A 12834-nucleotide genomic window follows, 5' to 3' on the forward strand; every position below is an offset into this window, starting at 1 on the left:
GTGACATTTATATATATCTATAATAATATAATTATCCATTTACATTTTTGTATAGGTTCAATGGAGGGTATTGGGGGTCCCAATAAACATGCTTTTCAAATCATGTATCAATAATTTCAGAAACTTCAAGGAAAAAATTAAAGTGCGTATTTTATTCCAATTTGATGTTATTTATTCAGAATATATCTGGCTTAATATCCAATGTTGATAGACAGAATTTTAATAAATAATATAATTCAAAAATATGTGGATTAGAAGCATATTACGAGTTTAAGTTTTTTTTTTAATCACAAATAGAAATCCAATACTATAGTGGTATTAAAGTAAAAGAAAAGGATATACGAGTAGGTTCATTATATTATTGATCGAGTTTTGAATCGTAATAAAATAAAATGGGATAATTACCATTCCATTCTCGGGTTAACACATATTATGTTGATGTGTGAATGAAAATGAACAATATGAGGCTTGCTGAATAGTTTCTGTTCATTTGAATTTAATGTCAAAATATCTGAATTTCAACTTGATATATGTTCTGGTCTCCTGTCATTTGAATTAATCATGTTCATTCCTTGAAAATGTAAGTTAGTCAAGATTTATTCCCCTTAATTAACCATGTTTATTTTCTGATATTAAAGTTTGAGATTTCTCTTTCAAATATTGAAAAATTAAATTATTCTTTTGATCGGCAAAGTTTTTCTCTTTTTACTTTTTTTGCTAATCGATTTGTGCAAGCTTCAAACTTTCAATCACTAGTGTATGTATTTGAAAGTTGGAGAGCAACCGACTACAACGATTTGCATTCCTATCAAGCTTGAAATCTTAAATATCAAGAAATGAACCTAATTAATTAGGGAATGAACCTTGACTAACTTTAATGTTCAAAAAAATTAACTAGTTAATTAATAGGTGGTAATGCAAATCAAAGATTCATTGTCCAAATTAACCAGATTTGTTTCCTAAAATTAAAGTTAGTCAAAAATCTTCATTTCTTTAGTCAAAGTACATTCTTTGAAATTAAAAATAAAAAAGTTATATTTACTATCCAGACTTTGTTACCTACATATATAACAGTATATCATCAATCAAACAATATTTATAATAGGGAATTGAGATATTAAAATTGGTAATTAAGAGAAGCAATTGATAGAAGGATTTTTTTTTACCACTGAAGACAATATCTTTTGCCATTCTTGGCCAAATTATTTGATTTGATTTGATAGGTATAGGGAATTAAAAGGGAAAGAGTTTGGGCAATATTGCTGTGATGATTAGAGTAATTTGGGAAGAGAATAATATTCATTCATTTAAAGAAAAATGTGAGAGGATTTTATGGATATAAAAAGATCTGATTACATTTTAAATTTCATATTTGTGTTCAATGTTAATATTTGGGTCTAACTAAAATTTATCAAAAATACTGCTAAATTATTGAGTAAAATAATATTTTAGCTGCTTCAGTCTCGTATGTTTGAAAGTAGATAAACTTGCAATAAAATAAAATAAATTTAACTTGGGGTACAAATTAAAGAACGACTCTAAAAGCAAATATTTGATCATTTCCACTCCTTCGTGGCCGCTCTTCAGGCCCAAGTTCATTTTGATCTGCAGCCCATTTACTTCCTCGTCTAGTTATGGGCCTAATGGTTGGGCTCATAACATTTCTATTTGATCCAACATGTATATGGAGATTAGTCTTTGTTATATCATAATAAAACATTTAAATGACCTTAATTTTGAATTTTTAGTTACTTTAAAGATATGGTAAGATTATAAACTTTTATTGTATAAGTATATCTTGCTTTTATATTTTGGAATGAAAATAAAAACTATAGAATCAGTTGAAGTTCCAACTCGATCGGGTTTTCTTGTAAAACAAATTATAATTATGAAAAATTCTGCTTACACATAGTAGACAATTTGCATGCATATACCTTGATTAAGTAATGACTTCGATTGTATAAGTACAGGAGTGACAAATTAGCCTATTTGATCAATCGATTTAAGTTTGATCGGATTACTGAGTCATTCTAATCTATTAGTTCAGTTTATAAGAGTTTCGGATGATATGCCACCCATATTGACTCATGAGAAAATATTATTTATTTATTTGATATGATATATATTATATATAGATAAAATAAAGAAAAAAAGAAGTTTATTTAGTACTAAAATTTATAAAAGAACAAAAACGATGTGAAATTAGTAGACAATTTGCATGCATATACCTTGATTAAGTAATGACTTCGATTGTATAAGTATAGGAGTGACAAATTAGCCTATTCGATCAATCGATTTAAGTTTGATCGGATTATTGTGTCATTCTAATCTATTAGTTCAGTTTATAAGAGTTTCGAATGATATGCTGCCCATATTGACTCATGAGAAAATATTATTTATTTATTTGATATGATATATATTATATATAGATAAAATAAAGAAAAAAAGAAGTTTATTTAGTACTAAAATTTATAAAAGAACAAAAACGATGTGAAATTAGAAGCTACCTAATGAAGTGATGATGTACGTGTTCAATCATCATAAAATAATTTTGGTTTTGACCTTTCAAATGCCTGTGATGATAACGAAACTTAGAAGGAACGTGTTTGGTATAACCAACGATACCTTTAATTCATCATAAGTCATAACTAACTTTTAATTTACTAAGAAAAGATCACACTATAAACAGTGGCGGATCAGAGCCACACCCCTTTGATGGAAAATATTGTGTAGCTAAATAAAAATATTTTTTTTATAGTTATACATGTATATATTATATATTGATATTCTTTGACTTTTATAAAATTTAATTTCTTTATATTTTAACATTCCTTAGTCGAAATTCTGACCACAAGCCACTAATTATAAATGGTTTATGATAAGTAGGTAAAGGAATTTAGTACCACTTTAATTCCAAGCTTTAAAGCAGTGGGTATCAACATTTACTTCAGCTAGTTTCTTATGGTCCGCTAATTAACGTTGCTTTTATTTCGAGAATTATTTTTTAATGCATCAGATGGCACTGATCAATTCTCATTTTTTCTTTTAACTGATTTTAATCGATTAAAATAATTAGTTGGAAAACATTATTTTGATTTGTTTATCTTTTAGTTCCAAAGCATGTCTCTCCAAAAGCATCAGAGACCCTAATGTGGATATATAGGGGAACATTGTTCCATGATTGCCATGTTAATTACATGAGTAGAAATATTGGTGATTAAAGAAAATTTCTTGCCAAAAATAGACTTATAATCTACATAAACTATTACAAATATCACTCATAGTTGATTAACACACTAATTGTGATAAAATTAATATTACCCACTCTTTTCCTTCTCAAATTACATTTACATATCATCATAGTATGTAATTGCATCAAACAAGTACTCAGCGTTACATGTTTTTAATCATTTATTAAATTGACATTATTACTATTTTTAAAAAAAATATTAAGAGGAAAAAGGCAATCCCAAATATTGAAAAGCCATATGGAATCTATATGTTACAAAAAGTATATGTAGAATATTTGCTTTATCCCACTTTTGATACTTGAACTTTTTTTTTTCCATCAATACAATTTGTACATTATTCAAACGAAACATGAGGGGATCTAGTCTAGTTAATAATGATCAATGAGGTGGATTGAATAATCATGTGTGATGTTCTCATCTCCAAATTATCTTTGTGGATAAAATCACCTGTAAAATTAGTTCAAATGCGCATAAACTGGCCTAAACACCATCTTACCATAACATCAATAAATTCAACTAGAACTTTGCAATTTTCTCAATTTATACATCCTCATAGATCAAACTATTACATATACTATATATAATTGTTAAAAAGGGGGGGGGGGGTGAGGAGTAGAGAGTGAGAGAGCATCATTCTTAAGATATCAATATCCATGACATTGTTAGTTCCACAAATTAAACATCAACATGACAATTTTGTACCAATTGATACTTCATAGCTGAACCAACAGCAATACTGTTTCCAATCATTTTACCGCCAACATAAGCTGGACAATTGACATTCAAATGATACTTCCCTGAGACAAATGTTCCAACTTTCCATCTAACTCTTCCATCAACTTTAACATTAATCAACACAGTTCCAGCCATTTGATCTTCACTAAGACTCTCACTAAGGTACGGCGCGACGGGGACTGAGTTACCATACACAAAAGGTGACCATATTGTGAAATCTTTATGACCTTGATATGATTGTGGTAGAAGTGTAGGGAGAGTAATTTGTTGGCCACGGTAAGTTGCATAGACATCAAGTTTGTCATAGTAAATTCCTATTTTGTCATTAGGGTTACGAGAGGCTAAGGTGATTTGGAAGTTGGTGGTGAGGAGATTAGGTGAGGAAATGTTGAAGGAATATATAGTAGCATCTTGGAGGATGAAATGTGGTTTTGTTGGCCTAAGGATTAGAAAAATGAGAAGGATGATGAAGAGGATTAGGATTATGAAGCCAACTAAGGCGGCGAATAGGCGGCGGTGTAGCTTGTGACGTTCCTCATCGTGGTGGCCGCAGTCTTTGGCCGACATGGTGGTGGTGGTGGTGGTGTTTTAGTTCTTTGGGAGAGAGTTTTTGTAAGGGGAGATAAGTTTGTTAATATGGCTTGTTTTTTTAGGATTCTATAATGTGGTGTGAGAGACTTTATTTCTTGTATAAAAAGAGAGTGATCTTTTTGTATAGGAAATGTTGGGAGAATTTCTTTTCATTTTTCTATTTTTGTTGGTGTGGAGAGACTATTAAAGTAGGATGTATGAAAATTTATTCCCTTTTCAAATATGATTATGATACGAACTTTCGTAGTAGGTTAAAACCTGACCCATGTGGTCTTTGCTTAAAAGAATACTAGTAGGTTAAGAAACTTCATCTTGCAATTTTACTTTTTTGTATAATGTGGTGAGAAAGACTTTTGGTCAATTTAAACATTTGGTACCCGAAACCTAGTTATCTGACTGAATCAAATTCACATGGAATAAATCAAATAAAAAGCTAAACCGCTTCTGATCATGAAAGGTTTCAATTTACAAGTCTCGAGCCAGAGAATTATAGTTATGGATGAAGAGATCCTGATCACCACCTTATCAATGGGGGATTTTATTTTCAAATTTGTTGTTTTAAACACTTGAGATGAGTGACTTCTTGTTGATATTGGGGTTGTGGAAAACATTCCCACGACCCCTTTCTTACAACTAAGTTGTCAATCAATTTTGTTAGGAGTTCATGAGTTAATATACATATATATTTATTTAATTATCTAGTATAAATACAAAATCTACGAAAAGCTACTAAGTTCGTCTGAATTCACGGACCCCACCTAGCTCCGCTCCAAACTATTGTAAAAGGTGTCCAAAACCTCATTTCCAAGAACATGTTTTGGAAATGTTCCAACGACAAATACATCCAAATTACATGCAGTAACAAGTTGGCAACTTTAAAGGAAAAGTGAATAGTGGAAAATGAAGTTTGGTGATGGTGATGGTGATGATATTGTGTGCTAGTTGCAAGCAACCTTATCTTTTAGGGACGTATGCTTCTACGCAAAGGCTAATAAAAAGGTAAATAAAGATTCAAGAATTATTCCAAATGGCCCTACTTCTATAGTCTTGACAAACTAGGATTGCATTATTCTCAAGATACCAAACCATATTTGCCCATTATACCCTAAATCAGTAAAACTTCAAGTTCAATTATTGCATAGTATTTTATGAGAAAGTTAATTAATTACTAATAATTTACGCTATAACCGATATGATTAAATTTGGTAAGGTAACATTTTAATGATTTAGTATTTGGGAAGGCTTGAAAGAAAGAGAACTACAGCAAGAAAAACAAGAGTTACTCATTTGGCTTTACCCTACTTGTCTGTAGATCAGCTAGTTCGCGTTCTAGTTTTTCATTGATCTTTTCTACCCCTAGCTCTATGAGGAATCGAGGGGAGTCAATTCCGAGATTAACAAAGTTGAAACGTACAATTGAATTTCATTCAAAATAAAACAACAAACAGGATCAGCAATAGCTAAGGAAGGAGGATCTTGTTGTGTTTCCAGTCATTGACAACAAATTCAAGACCAAGTTTTACTCGGTCTAGAGCAAAAACAAGTGGAATAACAATTCGATACAAATAAACTGAAAGTAAAGATATATACTAAGTTGGAGCTGTAAGCTTTTACAGTCCAAGAAACAGTTTATACAAGACATTCTGAAGAAAAAATGAAAGTGATGACGACTTATAGCACCAGAACCAAAAGAACCCTCGTAAATCATCTGGTGGGGGGGAGTAAAAACATGCACAAAGGATAACAACTCCTGGAGATTCCATTCCCTACGCATAGCTGGAAATGGGAATTGTTGGCTTCAACAAGGTAGGATATGGAAGAGCTTACTTTTACACACTTACAGTGTAATAGAACTTTCATACCATCAGGTCACCGGTCACTTCAAAGATAACTACAAGTAATTGTCCATAACAAGTGGGATTTGTAACCTGGAAAATAAGACAGGTCATCCTACAACGAGTGAAAATACACAAATAGTGTAATAGTCTTTTACACTGTTGGAATATGCAAGTTAAATTCAATACAAGAAGGCATGCATTTGCTGCAGGTGAGTTGATATATTCAACTATGCTTGAGTTATTTCCACAAGATAAATAACTATTTCTTCTACTGTAACTACATGGAATTACAAATCTCTTGGCCAGATTATGTCTCCTTTCATGGAGCATGTTCATTTGTTGCCAAGACATGACATTTGTATCGCAATATAAAGTTAAAACCAAGACACGTCATGGTTCCAGCAAACTGGAAAATATAATCGTAGCTTAAACTTGAATAGTACAACTGAAAAAGGTAGATACGCAAAAAACAGATATCTTATCATCCCTGGCAGATAAGAGCAGAGAAGGAGGTAGGACACAAAAAAAGGTTCATTTGCTAGCAGCTTTCATCAAGACAGCAGATTGGTCCTTCAAGAGGTGAAGGACTTGTACCTCCTGTGTGTATTAACTTCATCTTCTATCAAAGACACTAACAAATGGCACGGCTGTACATAAATATTTATATTGAAGATTGTTCCTCCATAACTAAATATCAGCATGTACTTTAATTTCCTTTTAGATGTCCCAGTACAGACACCAGGTAATAGCCTAATAGAATAATTATAACCATTCACACATAACATATGTCAGCGGCAGGAGTGTTACATCTGAGTGAGAGGTAAGACCAATCCTATTCATCTTGGTCTGATCCGAACAGATATATCGAAACCAATGACTTCACTTTTTGAGAAGTAGGCAATAAACCAGGGATAAGGCCGTAAAATACCCCAAAATAGAGGTGGTAAATCTGCAATGAAGGACAATGCCCTGCCCTTCAACAAATCTTTAAGAAGATTCATACCATAAGAATCAAACCTTCACTAGTTCAGCAGCAGCGATTGCATAATCCTATAGAATCAAACCTTCACTAGTTCAGCAGCAGTGAGTGCATAATCCTATAGCGCTCCTGCAATCTATACTTTCACATCTGCCCATCTGGCAAAGGTGCTCTGAACGCATGCTTACCCCCCCCCCCCAAACACCACCAAGTCACCACACACACAGTAAGACAGCCATCTCCTCTGGGATGCTAAATTCTCAGAGTTCAGAGAGTTTCTACAGGTCAAAGCCTTCTATAACAATCAAGGTTTCGGTTTCTCAGGACCAAGTCCAAGTCTCAAAATCTCCATGAGCCAGATCTCAGAGTTGAAGATGAACAAGAGTGTCTTTAAGATTCTTTTGATGTTGTTTAACTATATCAAAAGTGCCTATCACATGAAATAACATGAACTACGAGGCTATTTAAAAGGATTCACAGTGATAGTCCTTTACAACTCCTTTTTCCCAGTGCTTCTATTCATATTTTCCCACAACCACAGCATCTGAATAGTTGGTTACTCTTTAATCTGCCAACACAATTCCCCACAACCAAATTGGCTCTGCATCACAAAGGTCACGATCTTGATACTTTAAGCTTGTATCAACGAGTAGACATGATAGTAGAAGCCTAAAAGTCCATATTGACATTACCTTGAACTGCTTCACATCACTTCAAGAGTTAAGACATCAAGAATTTATAACTTGGACGATATAGGAACGAACTTTTATTTGATGAGGTCAAAAGAAATTGTAAAAACATTACCTTTTAATGCTTTAAAGCAATGCTTCGAGGAAAAGAAGATATCATATGGAAGGAACTTAGTGAAGCACTAGCAATCGCCAGAAAATTATTTTCATCATTTGCAAGATTTTGAATCGCCAATAAAATGGAATCCTAAATGACATGAAGGGGATTCTACAGGTTCATAGAATTAACCTTCTATTCCTTAACATATCAAACTTTCAGCCCTTTTCACTTGGCTTAGCGATACTGTAAATCATAAGAACCAAATAACCAGAACCAAGAATAATGTAGAAATATAACACATTCTATCTCCACATCTTAAATGTAGCCACAGAAATAACAACAAGAACAACCTAAAGATGTGCATACACCAATGTGAGAAATAAACAATCAAGATCAGCTTTTTCGTGTTTTTTTTATATCAGATCTACCTAACGCAATTCAATTAGCATTATCCTTACTACATTGCTTATACAATTATACTAAGAAGTATATAATGCAACAGAATTAGAGAATCTAATGGGTCACCAAAATTCAATTAAAATTCACCTCAGTTAAAACGCCACCATCACAGCCCAACCCGACACTGCCTTTGTCCTCCAAGCAAGTTCCCAGAAGACTTGTTTAACGCAACTCCAACTGACAAATCCCCACAGTAAACTCTCAAATACCTCCTCCTTGCTCTCCAAGCTCCAGCTTTAAAACTAACCCTAGCTACCATCCTCACATTGAATCTAACACTTGCCTTTTCAGCCCTCTCTTTTCCCATACCCTCAAAAGCCCATTTCTCCACATACGCCCCAGACGCAACAAATCTAACCTCCTGGGAAGTCTCGTTTACCCTATCCATAAAGAAAGGTGGAACCGTAGTATCAGCAATTGAGAGTGAATCATAGAAAATCGCAGCAGCAATTTCGTCGTAGTACAGAGTAAGCTTCTTGTTTGGATTCCTGGCAGTAAATCGGAGATCCCAGTTAGCAGTTATGAGGGAATTCGACAGATTGAGGTTAGAAACAGAGAGCGAGTCGACTTGAAACTCAGGGATGCGTGGAAGAATGACAATCCAGATGACAAAGAGAATTGTTCCGGTGATGATCGTAGAAGCAACAAGTATAGCTATCACTCGTCGGAGAAAGGTATTACGCTGGGCCGCGTAAGGGTCTGGGTAGGGGTAGTTGTTGTAATACGGTGGTGCAGCGTAAGGGTAGGCGGTGGCCGGAGGTGGAGGTTGAGCAGAGGGGTAGCCATTGTGGTTTGGAGGAGGTGCGGCGGTGGCGGGGTAACCGGTAACGGGTCGATTCGGGTCAGCCATGGCGGAGGATATGGAGCATCTGCAGTAGTGGGAGAGTGGAGTGGAAAGTGAAGAAAAGTCGGTGACGAATCTATAAGAGGACGAAAGGAGAAAAGGACTTTGTGGTCATTGTTAATTCAACAGCTAGTAAGGAGTCTAGGATAGAGTAACATTCAATAATTTTGTATTATCATGTAATCTATGTCCCTAGTATTAAATTCTACGCAAATAGTAGCAATTTATAAAAGATAATCTACCATTGTGATTATTATTCCCTCCGTCCCAATTTAGTTGTCCATATTTTCTCTTTTAGTAGTCCCTATTTAGTTGTCCATTTTGACAAATCAAGAAAGGACAACAATTTTTTTTCCTATTATACCCTTATTTAAATAAAGTTGTCATAAATAAAGTAAATAAATTTATGAACTTCCCAACATTGATTAGTTATCTTGAGTTAATTTATTTTGGAATTGTAAATTGTACTATAAGGGTAAATTTGTAACTTCACTGTGCTAATCATTGTTGCCTTAATCTGTGCGTCATTTCTAAAGTGGACAACTAAATAGGGACGGAGGGAGTATATTATACTTCCCCCGTCCCATTTTATATGTCATCACTTTCTATAAATAGTTGATCTATAATACTCTCTCGATCCCTAATTACTTGTTTAGTTTTCCTTTTTTAATTGTCCCTAATTATTTGTTCATTTTGACAAATAAAAAAAAGGACAATTTTTTTTTCTCTATTATACACTCAATTTATTACTTTGAAAAATGTATAACTTCTTGAAAATCTTTAATTTTAAATTCATTTACTTCATAATTAATAGGGATAAAATGGTAAACTCACTATATCAATTATTGTTTTCTTAATAGGTATCAATTCAAAAGTGGATAAGTAATTAGGAACAGAGGGAGTACTTGTCATTTTATAAAATCAATGCATAAATTACCATATTATTCCTTTTTTACCCTTGTAAATTATTAGCCTTGAAAATATACAATAGCCAACTTAGAAAAGTTAAGTAAATGATTCATGTTCATTGGTTAAATTAATTAATTAAAATTAATTAATTCATATTCATTGATTGAAAACTTGAGTTCCAAAAAAAATTAAATAAGGGTAGAAGGGTAAAGTTACATTATTTCTTAATGCAAGTGCAAAGTAAAAAAGTGGCATATAAAAATGAACGGAGAGAGTAATTATTAGTAGGATAATGCTAAATTACCAGAAAATTTGGCCAGAAATTTAAAAAGTCTATAATATCTTTTTTTATTTTAAAATAAATTGAATGCATAATGTGCCAAACTCTTCATACATGAAAACTCAAAATTTAAGCAAAAACTAATTGAACTAGTCAATAATACAAAAAAAAATAAATTGAAAATCTAGGGGATGCATTCTATATTTGCTCAGACTCTTCAAAAATGTCAAGGGGTGTAGATCAAATTCGTCAAAAATAATGTATTTTTGAAGAATCTGACACAAATAACGCTGAAGAATTCGCGCAACTTGCATCAATATAACAGCTGTAGTGTGCAATTTCCTCCATTACCAGACATAATCCCATTAGTCATATAGCCTCAAATCATTGCAATCTACTACTAGAATTGCACTACTCTTTCTAAACCTTAATTTAGTGTTAACACAAAATCTTGATTGCAACAAAAAATCAAAAGCCACCTTTTTATATCCTTCAAATTCTTCTTCAATTTCTTTGCTTAGCCATCCATCATGATCATAACTACTTAACCTTATTGGCACCAACATTATTTTCTCCTTTGATTTTTGAATGATTGGATCCACTAATTTAGTCACCGAAAAAAAATCATCCATGTGATAAATCCAAGCTCGAATTTCTTCATAAACAAAAATAATTCTACCCTCATTAGGGTTCTTGATGGAAAGAGTAATATTCCAATCTATAATATTTTTTGAGTCATGATGATAATTAATTAAAGGAGAGAAAGATATTGAATTTACGTGAAATTGAGGTTCTTCGATTTTTTTTGGGAATTTTGTGGAAATGATGATGATGAGAAAGAGGGATAATAAGGTAAAAAGTCCAATATATTTAAATAAATCTGGCCATGGATCATATTGTTTTTGGATTTTCTCAAACATTGTAGTTATGATGGAAGAAAAAGATGAAGAAAATTAGATTTAGGATACTATAATTAACCCTAATTGTAGTATTGAACATGATTTATTTATATATTCATTTATAACTTATTTCATTATTTAATAAACAATTAAATACAGGATTAAACAATTTAATATTTTATCAAAAAACTATTATCCTTTTTATCTCATGAATCAACAGCCTCTAACTATTATCATGCTCAGCATGCAGAAGTAGTATATTCGTATTGCTAAAACGTACATTATATGCTTAATACACAAATAATTTCTTAAATTTGTTATTGAATTAAGTTTGTTTATAATATCTTAAATTTGTATTAAAATTTATTTAAACACTTGAACTATTATATAATCGTAATGTCAAAACTTACATTATATTAATACATAGATAATTTTTTCAACTTGTCAGGAATTTTTCTTAAAGACTCGAAACTGTGACTTATTTCAATTAGTCATGGAAAGACATAATATTATAAAGTGTTTCTGCAGCAAACTAACCTATGAGATTTTCATATTCTCAGCTTTGCAAGCCGTTTGGAAAGACTTATTGGGGAACGGAGTCTTACAAATAATAGCAATATTGCCGAGATCACCAAATGCATTGTGCTCGGTGTGAGAGGTTGCATGAAGCTTCTTACTCTAGCATTTCTCATTTGTATATCTTTTACGATTCTATCTATTAATGATTTTTTTGTATACATTTGATTGGCATATTTCTATATTTTCCAACCCATAGGTATTTGTATAATATTTTATATTTATGCAAATCATCATATAAGCAAGAAATTAGAATCAAAGAGTAAATATATCAAAATTTTCAAAAGGCATAATACATATATTGGCCCCTAAACTTGGCTTCAAATTTTAACTTTGACCTCCAACTTTCATAATGCACAAATAGGCACTTTAACTATCCTACCTTTAAATAAATAAACACGCGATTTTTGAAGCCAAAAGAGTGAAATGCAAACGCTGCCACGTGTATTAGTGACCCACTCAATGGCTGCCAACTATTCAATGCATATGGGCCCGTTTTCCTGTCTATTTGACACCTTTTCAAATAATTTCTCTTTATTTTTGCCTCACAACTTCTTCCTTCACTTTCATTTTGTGGTAAATTAATATTTGAAAATGTCAATTATTCAATTTATAATTTATTTGTCTTATTTCTTTTTTTAATTTATGTGTATTCAAAGATTACATTTAAGATACTATAAATTA

General features: G+C 32.2%; 2 protein-coding genes across 2 annotated transcripts; both read right to left on the reverse strand.

The window, feature by feature from the left end:
- Positions 1–3855: 3855 nt before the first annotated feature.
- Positions 3856–4590, reverse strand: LOC125807464 (NDR1/HIN1-like protein 1). The gene has a single exon (XM_049487184.1). It carries the CDS (start codon positions 4551–4553, stop codon positions 3927–3929), a length of 627 nt encoding a protein of 208 aa, XP_049343141.1. The 5' UTR covers positions 4554–4590; the 3' UTR covers positions 3856–3926.
- A 1511-nt stretch (positions 4591–6101) lies between these two features.
- Positions 6102–9627, reverse strand: LOC125807458 (NDR1/HIN1-like protein 10). Its single transcript, XM_049487179.1, has 2 exons — positions 8730–9627; positions 6102–6505 (listed from the first exon to the last, which is right to left on the reverse strand). Exon 1 carries the CDS (start codon positions 9490–9492, stop codon positions 8749–8751), a length of 744 nt encoding a protein of 247 aa, XP_049343136.1. The 5' UTR covers positions 9493–9627; the 3' UTR covers positions 6102–6505; positions 8730–8748.
- Positions 9628–12834: the final 3207 nt, after the last annotated feature.

Source organism: Solanum verrucosum, unplaced genomic scaffold (assembly GCF_900185275.1).
Source record: "Solanum verrucosum unplaced genomic scaffold, falcon-dt-bn FXZP01000183.1, whole genome shotgun sequence".
Classification (NCBI taxonomy): domain Eukaryota; kingdom Viridiplantae; phylum Streptophyta; class Magnoliopsida; order Solanales; family Solanaceae; genus Solanum; species Solanum verrucosum.